We start from the raw sequence: 9,588 nt of genomic DNA on the forward strand, positions 1-9,588 counted from the left end.
CAAGTAATTTTCGAAATTCTAATTTTTCACATAGGTACATGTAACTGTTTTTTTTTCACACTTGTTGAATTTATTGACTAGCCTAATTTCTCTTTGAAAATGTATGCATCATAAAATCCAGTTATTTTATGATAATCTATCGAAAATTATATGTACTCTTAAAATAATTACGTCTATATATACAAATGTTCATATTTTATTGCATAAAATAGTTATAGACGAATTATTTTATTATATAACGTTTCTTATACGCGCCAAAATGTGGCGTGTATTAACGTGGACATCTGTTTTGCTTTGGAAGTGATTTCCTCTGTTATTTATCATATTAACTGATCAAGCTTATTAAAGCAAAACATGGTTTTGATAAATTTCGTTGTTTTTTATCTTTACATACTATCCTACGTAAGTATAGGTAATATATTAAGTTGTCCTGCACTTAGTCGTCCTCATTTCAAATGTTATCATTAAGTTACCTCCCTTTATTACTGTAATGAATCACGTGACTTTTACGGTATCGCGTACTGTTGATATGGTGACCTAAACACATCGCTTCACATGCGTTTTTCAGTTTATTCTTTATTATATCCCCTATACCTACATACGAGACATTTTGCAACCTACGCGATATAATTAGTGTCGCCTACACCTTACTGGTTATAGTTTTTACAAACACTAAAAAATTCATTCAGATTTAAATGTGTACAATTCTCCATTCCGCGTAGGCTACAGCAGGTCTCTTATGTAACTATATGAGATTTACTAAAATATGATAAACAAGATCAAAAAAAAAGGTGGCGTTCAATGAACGTAACCCAGCAATAAGAATTACAAAAAGAAATTGCTAAATAATTACATGAAAAATACATGTGTTTAGGCTGTCATATCGTAGTACGCCTTACTGTTAAAGTCAGGTGATTCCCTACCGTGTTTATATCCTCCAATGGTTATTTGCTTTACAAGATAAAGTGTGATAAAGATAGCCAAGTTGATCTTATACTCGTTATCTTCACTCAACTCTTGAGCTTTTAAACTGTGTGGCTATACAAGGTAAGAAAATTTAACTAACATTATACCAAGGTTTTAAACTAAATTTAAAAGAGAACGTGTGTTTATATTTTAATGATCTATGTCCGTGTAAAGCAGTACAAACTCTATTCCAGTTTAATGTTGCTTTATAAATAATAAATACGTATCAATGCCGATGTGACAACTATACGTTACACTTGAAATAATTTTGATATTTTTATATATGAACGAATTTGTATAACACACAATTTCCATCAGAGACAATATTTTGATAAATGTTGTAGCCTCGAATAAAAATGTTACATGTTGGTGCTGATGTACATATATACTATTTCACTATCTGTTTGAAAATAAAAATATGAGCTTGTCAACACAGAAAAAGTACCTACCTGATCGAAGAGGAAATCGGACAAACGTCCGACCACCATCCGTTTTTCCTAGCTTATTTTGCACAATTTATAACAAATATTTTGAGCATTTATGTCAAAACTAAACTAAGACAACTTGCAATACAGTATTTACCATGATAGTGTTGACTTATCATCGAATTGCCTTCATTTAATGTTGCTCTTCCTTGTCGATCATCTTGTTTCATATATTTTATATATGTCAGTTACCAGTAAACATAAATGCTCAAAATATTTGTTATAAATTGTGCAACATTAGCTGGGAAAACCGTATGGTGGCCGGACGTTTGTCTGTATGTTAAATTCATTTTGTTACATTCAGACATTAAACTATAGCTAATCCAAAACAGACTTTACAAACAACACACATCTAAATGCAGGAGTCTGCATATACCAATCTGCATTAATTTGTGATAAATAGCATGCAAATAAAATAGTTGTTTGCTTTCTGGAAATGTGTTTTAATGTTTATGCACTTTAATCATCAAAGATCCTGGAATTTCTACTTCGATTTACGAAATTGATGTTAAGCTTGAAATATAAAAGGTCAATGTTGCATTAGTTACAACCGTTAATAATTGCTGCATTCTTATAAGTGGGATATAACAACATGTGCTTGATTTTCAGAGATACAGTATACAATACACTGTAAAACAATAAATATGTCCGTAAAGGTAGAAACAGTAATAGAGCGTAGCTGCTTGACAATTGGTGAAGGACCACACTGGGATGAAAGAACTCAAACCTTGCTATACGTTGATATCAACGATGGTTCCGTGCACCGATGGTCACCTGAGACAGGAAAGGATGATAAGCACAAATTTGGTACACTTTCTACTTTACTATGTTTTAAAAATTTCTTCTAAATATTAAGTATGTGAACTAATGAAAAGCAGAACCTTGAAGAAAAAAAGCAAAGACGGAAATGGTGCAGATTATAGACGGTAGTGGTAAGTGCAAGCCACTGCCAAGAACCTTGGTTTGTACTACTGTTTCAGTAGAAGTATGATGCAATTTATTCAAAATGACATACTGTGAGTATATTCTATCTTGTTGATTTTATTCATATAGTTGATGGAGTCATAGGAAACTTATTCAAAATTTACTGTTTCGCATGTTTATCGTGTTTTCAGATACTTTTTGTACCCTAGTTGTACCACGTAAAAAAGGCGGCTATGTAGTCTCAGTGGGGCAATCGATTTGTCATTTTGACTGGGATACAAAAGAATTAAAAACTCTCGCAACGGTTGATGAGGGAAAAGATACCAGAATTAATGACGGAAAATGTGATGCCTCTGGACGATTGTGGTTTGGTATAATTGCCCTTTCTTAAATATGTGTATAATATTATTATATATCAATACGGTTTTTTTAAAAACCAGTTAAATGATAATGACAATACATCTAACCGTTGTCAAAAAGTAGAATGGAAAGTACTAAATTAAATATGTTTGGTGCATTTAGACCACTGATGTCTGCAGTGAGTAAGTGGTAACATGTCACCGCGAACATTTCAAAGTCGCATCAAGCTTGAATGTTTAGTTCTGCTTAAACCGGTGCTAGGGTCGAGGACGATATGTGGCAATTACTACTTCTGAACAGTATCAATCAAACTGAGCTTGCAGCATTTTCAATATTATTGCCTTTTTAGGCGTTTTTCAGAGCTAAACCTAATTTTCCAGGAACAATGGGTTTAGAGAAAACTCCTGCTGTAGTTGAAAAGCATCAGGGGTCACTTTTCAGTCTTGAAGTCGATGGCTCAGTTAAGAAACACAAAGAAGGGGTCACAATTTCTAACGGTCTGGCATGGACGGCTGACAACAAAACCATGTATTATATAGATTCAATTCCACGAAAAGTATTTGGTTATGACTTTGATATAACAACAGGGACAATGAGTAAGTATGCCAATGTAAAACACTGGTATATTTTATTTAACGTTTTTTCATATTGGCATTTTATAATTTTATTAAGTAATATTCCTGTTGTCTTACAATTGTCGTGAATTACCGTGCATATATATCTAAGAAGTCCAATGCCCATTTACAGCCCGGGCCCGCTTAACGAGAGCGGGCGTGGATGGTAACTTTCACTTTCCAGTACCGTCAATGGACAGGCTCAATCAAACCAATTTTGTTTTGTTGGGCTTTCTTTAGGGATTCTGTTTTTCACTATTTTTATAATAAGTTCCTGAAAAGAGGAGATCCCTTACAAAAAAGAAAATTAACATTTTTTATCAATACAAAAATGATCTGTAGTTATAAATAGACACAAAGTGTTGCAGCATCGCTTTTCTTGTACAAAAGTTTTTTTGTATTTGCTTTTCGAATAAAGAGACCGGTGTCATAAGGCGCTTTACGCGGGAGCGCGACATTTATCATTTTCAAAACTTTACCAGGCCGTCATTATGACTAAGTGTTTGATTCACTGAAGTATTGTCTAATTAATATTCATAATATTCTCTTTAAAAATGTCAGGTTGTAGACATTGTTTGTGAATTTTATACATATATATATATTCAGGCAATGAACGTGTTGTAGTTGACCTTGGTGGCGAGGAAACTATGAAGACCCATGGATACCCTGATGGTATGACAATTGACACAGAGGGAAAGTTATGGGTTGCTTGTTTTTTCGCAGCAAAGATTTTTCGATTTGATCCAGAAACAGGTATTACTAATTATATTTTTCAATACGCATTCAGCAATGCTATTTTGTTATTCATTTAAGTCATTGCAATCCATTATATTTTCTTCTTTACCTTATCTTTATAACTATATTTTCTTTTACTTATGCAAGTCCATGGTAACATTTTCTTGCACCGCAATGCATTACAATATGTTATCAATAAAAACATCACATAAAATAGCCTGCAGATATTGTCAAGATTTTGAATTTTAAGATCTTATACATGTACAGGGCATGACCACAAATATTTATTATTATGTTTACTGCACGTTTCTTGTCAGAAATTTGAATGAATAAAACTATTAAAATTATGCATCGGAATAAAGATGACAATAAATTGGGATAAACATAGATAATACACAATGCATTGCTTATTGGCCAAACAAATCCTGTATTTTGTGTAATCACTAAATGTAAAAATCTTAGAAATATTGACACAATATTCATAACGTCTTTCAGGGAAAGAAATCGGTGCAATAAATGTTCCAGCTAAAAGAACAACGTCATGTTGTTTTGGCGGGAAGAACTTTGATGAGATGTATATAACATGTTCTATGTATGGTGTAACAGGAGATGAGTTGAAGGAAACGCCATTAGCAGGCTCGGTATTTCGTGCAACTGGTCACGGTGCCAAAGGAACGCCTGCACCTGTTTATGAAGGATGACTTTGAAAGTAATTAAACGAAATCATCAGATATCATGTATTTAGGACAATGCACATTCACTTCAGATATAGAGTGTATCTTCAATTTTATGATGTGAATAAAAAACCAATAATAATCATAATCATTTAAAATTGTTTCAGATTTCTTTTATTTCTTTTTAGTTGCGTCAATCTTTCAAGTAAGTGTAAATAGATGTCTAAATTATATTCATATCAAGAACTTTACGTCAGTGCCTGACTTTGTTCTCATTATTATGATTAAGTTTTTAACACTTATTTGCTCATGTCTTACTAACGGTGTTTATTTATTTCCACTTTATTATTATTATTTTCATAACTTAATTTTCTTTAGTGGTCCTGTGTTGCTTGGTTGTGAGGGGGTTACGTTCATTTAACGCCGTCTTGTTTTTCATATTTTACTGGTTAATGCAACTAACCGGCTTTACTGGGAAACTAACCACTTAGATTACAACATAACCGACTACTAACTCACAAGTTATCATTTCTGAATCATCGGTGACAGATAAATGACTGGATACTGAGAATGATATTCTCAGGATACTTATCCGTATTGATTAGAAATATTCCAATATAAGTTTTTATTTGGGTTTCTTGACCTAATGATTGGATACTAACTAAATAAAAACGAAATAATTAAATACAAATCAGCAATCTTATTGTATTCTTGAAATCATTCAAATTATATTCCAAGAACCAATTTAATATAAAAAAAACAAAATTAAACCAAATATCAATATAAAATAGAGAAAATAGGAATCTCTAAAGAAATTCCAAAACGGCGAAATTAAAAATGTTGCAGACTCGGTTTAATTGAGCCTGTTCATGGACAGTACTGTCAAGGGCAAACAACTACTGCCCAGTCCCCCCCCCTCCCCCACCTTCGGCTTAGGTTAAGAATGAAATGGTAATTTTTTTTAATTTGAAAAACACCCGCAGATGTGTTCATACGGCGGTTATCATGGAACCTTCAATGTGACACGTCCTTACCATTCCATGAAAAGCAGCGTATGGTCCCCAAGTAATAGAAATCGTGTAGCCTAAACAAGTGTACAATGGGCGGACTAAACACAATGGAATTTTGAAAGAGGATCAGAGGTTATGAAGCCTGCATATCACAGATAGGACGTCAAAACACAAAATTAAAAAGCAGGCAACATATCATAAGGATTTCAACATTATTCGAGAAGGAATATTGGAACCACCCAACTAGAAAATGCCTTAAGTAATAGTTAAAGCTAAAAATATCACAAACACAACAAAAATGTCGTGCTGAACGATCTTTGAGGATCTTTGAGGATCAGAAATATAACATCTGTGATTTAATATGTACGGGGCGACTTTTTATTAACTCCACACGGCACAAACAAAGCTGATGTGGTGACAAAACAGAGAAAATAAGAATCCCTACGGCAAAATTTGAAAATTTTGCAGGCTCGGTTTCATTGAGCCTGTTCATAGACGGTAGTGTCAAGTGCAATTTACCGTCCACTCCCCCCTAGCACCGTAGGTAAACCTATGCTTCTTTCTCATTTTTTCGAAAAGTAAAATTCTTAAATTATCAAAAATAAATTGTTCATTATTCATTATCCCTATCCATATTACATCCTAAATACCAGATATCTGAGATTTCTGTGTACTAGTAGCTATAAACTTATCAGTTACTAATTATTTCTTCTTAATATGTATGATTTTAGTGCTTAACCTGCCCATGCTCTGGCTTGTGCCCTGTCCTGTTTTTGTTTGGGGTCCTCCTGGGCTCCTTGCCACTGGCTTTTGTTGGTGGATGTGTGGAGGCAACGTTCATTGAACGCCGCCTTTCCTTGTTGATCTTGTTTATCATATTTTAACTTCTACGGTTCAATCCAATATACCTCAAATCAACCGTTGAAACGAGAGGTCTTACTGAAACAAACAGAACATTTTAGTAACAGCTATCTGAGATTTCTGTGTACAAAAAAGAATGTTACAATCATTACGATCCGACTCTTATAATTACATAACAAAAATGGCATAAGCCTGTCAGGTCACTGTATCCATATTTGTCCTTTTCACTTCTATGACCAATCATTACAGGCTCATTTTGCCACTAACTCCATCAGAAGTTAAATTGCGCATTTTGTAACATGGTAGTTAAAAATTAATGCACGTGTCAATAGGATACGGATGCCCGCCATATAAAATTTTACCGTCAACAAGAGGAATCATAAAAAGGATGTTGCGCTTCTCATTGTCGGACTGCTGAAAGTCAAATTTTTTTTAACAATTCATCAAGTAACTACAAAAGTCATTAGCCGAACGAGACTTCTAAGGACCTTTAAGTATAACCTTGACCTTTAAGATGCGGAGGAATTCTTTTCACCCAACTTACCGTCTACTTATGGCGATCATATTCACAATTTTTATCAGAATACTGATTTAAATGCCATGCAGTGATATTGAACTTTAAGCTAAAGGACTTGGACGGCATTTTGAACAAATTTATTTTAAAATCCAGTTATGAATATAGACGAATGGACTTTTCACCCCAATTTAACTGTTTTGATGTTTTTTGGAGGATTTCTTCTTTTAAAGATTCTATACACGAACTTTAACTGCGCCTAAGACTTCATGACGTATACATTTAGTTCAACCCCCTTTGTGACCTTGACCTATGAACTAGAAAGACGGGAAGTCTTTTATCGATACATCATCTGCTTATTATGATGTGGCGTTGTTTTCTATTATTATAATGAGGTTGCTTTGATTTTCTTATTTATGTTTGAATCACAGGAAGAGTCAAACTAATCCCACAATTTGTGGCGGAGCATAAAAATATTACTATCGCATGATTTATCATGATTCACAGAACATGTATATGGATATAATGTGAAAGAATGATATACTTATTCGTATGTCTACACACTTTTAAACGTGTTCATTATTGAGAATGTAAAGAGACATATCTCAGTATCTCTAAGGCTGACAATAACATCTTTTTTTGTTAACCCGCTCTATTTCTTTCGTTTATTCACCTTCTCTCAAATTAAATGTCAGAATGTAATACATTCATCAGGCCAGAAGTTATTCGGTGTATATTCTTGATTGTGTTTAATCATGTCAAACGGTCATTCAGTTTGGCTTCTAATTAAACCTTCTGAATTATACCTTTATTATTGGAACATTGGTAACCTGGGTCCTTTTAGGATAATTAAAAATATATATGCCTTAGCAACATTGCCGCAGACAGGATTCCATTGTGAAGTATCAGAAAAAAATCAAAAGCAAAGAAAATGATTATTCACTTATCATTTAAACAAAGGTTTGTACTCATTTTGTAAGAAAATAATGACGGTCCCTATTTCTCAATACGTTGTATTTGCTTTAACTTAAAAATCAACTTCAGGAAAGCATTGTCAAAGTTTCTATTGAAAGGTAGACAAGCTTCGTTATAAAAAGAATAAACCTATACAAAATTGCATAAGATAACCTCATTAGGATGCAATGATCATGTCTTAATTTCGATCATTACTGCTATAATTGATACTAGAAGATAGTTGTATGGGTCATACGCTGAACAAATAAAAGACAGTCCCCAAGAGAACTAACAAATAACTTCCTTAAGTATACTTACAATTAATTGAAGTGATATTCTGGTGGTACTTTATAACCTTGTCCAATATGGTTTCTTCGGTAGAATATTCCTGTTAAACATTTTTAGATATTTTGAACTGTTTTTTTTTATACCAATAAACTCAGTCAAGCACGGTCAAATAAAACGAAAAGGATATTAGGGTGTTGGAGGCAATGCTCTCGGAGGTCCTGAAACACGACATAAACAAAGCTGTTTTACAAACACCACTAAAAACGCAATTGTTGTGTACATAATACATAATTAAGTCCATAAAATTTATTCTATTTTCTTAGGAACATAGCTATAGTTCCATTATTTCTATGGGTAAGGACAATACATTATTACACACATACTTTTTGTTAATTGATTCTTCCTTATTTTACATGATAAAGTTGAGTATTTAGTAATAATGTAATATATATATTGAATTTGTACACTGACTCTACTTTTTTCACTATGTCTCTTTTAAGCTTTTAAATATCTAAAGTGGGATGAACTGGGCATGTTGTATAAAACAAACTTTACCGGGTATTTTATTATATTTTTATCATGTGAATGATATACTTAAAGTTATATACATAATAAATTAGCATTATTAAATATGTCACATTTCATATTAAAAGGGAAACTCAAAACAATAATTTATCTGAAGAAATGTCCGGTACAATATCTCTGAAATTCAGACTAACTTTAGATTCAGTATCATTGAACTATACATTTTGTAGGACATATTAGCACTACCTTAGAAAATGTAGTGTCATTATAGATACAAATTATACTTGGACGTTTATTCCGTGTATTGTTTATTGTTTTTGTTTTTTTGTGTGTTTTGTGTGTGTTTTTTGTTGTTGTTTTTTTCGTAGCAAGAAACTGCCGTGGATTCTTAATGCATTTCTCAATCGATTGCGATGACATTGACATTCTGATAATGATATTGTCAGTCGGCTTGTTTTTATAAGCAAATGCATTGTTTTATTTTAATTTATTGATATTTACTGTCTTGTGCACTTTTATACAGAAACAGATGTTATATGCGGCTCACAAATTAACCTAGCGTAATTTAAACAGGTGTTTACACGTACTGATCGATAAAATTTATTCAACGCTTAAATTATTCCCAATTCTATGCAAATTCTCAAATTATTTCAACACATAAATATATAGCTTGCATTA

The 9,588-nt window shown here is 32.7% G+C and overlaps 1 protein-coding gene across 1 annotated transcript; it reads left to right on the top strand.

Moving 5' to 3' along the window:
- Positions 1 to 936: 936 nt before the first annotated feature.
- On the top strand, positions 937 to 5,015 carry LOC132725959 (regucalcin-like). Its single transcript, XM_060711186.1, has 6 exons — positions 937 to 1,051; positions 2,059 to 2,258; positions 2,567 to 2,746; positions 3,116 to 3,331; positions 3,956 to 4,102; positions 4,580 to 5,015. Exons 2-6 carry the CDS (start codon positions 2,096 to 2,098, stop codon positions 4,783 to 4,785), a joined length of 912 nt encoding a protein of 303 aa, XP_060567169.1. The 5' UTR covers positions 937 to 1,051; positions 2,059 to 2,095; the 3' UTR covers positions 4,786 to 5,015.
- Positions 5,016 to 9,588: the final 4,573 nt, after the last annotated feature.

The sequence above is a fragment of the Ruditapes philippinarum genome, unplaced genomic scaffold (assembly GCF_026571515.1).
Source record: "Ruditapes philippinarum isolate M1 unplaced genomic scaffold, ASM2657151v2 ctg2509_1_1_1_1, whole genome shotgun sequence".
NCBI lineage: Eukaryota > Metazoa > Mollusca > Bivalvia > Venerida > Veneridae > Ruditapes > Ruditapes philippinarum.

What these genes read in the sequence shown, in the direction of transcription:
- LOC132725959 (XM_060711186.1), top strand. Translation starts at nt 2,096, where the DNA reads ATGTCCGTAAAGGTAGAAACAGTAATAGAGCGTAGCTGCTTGACAATT. An exon ending in GGATGATAAGCACAAATTTG is followed by an intron (nt 2,259 to 2,566) that starts GTACACTTTCTA and finishes TCGTGTTTTCAG; the next exon opens with ATACTTTTTGTACCCTAGTT. An exon ending in CTCTGGACGATTGTGGTTTG is followed by an intron (nt 2,747 to 3,115) that starts GTATAATTGCCC and finishes CTAATTTTCCAG; the next exon opens with GAACAATGGGTTTAGAGAAA.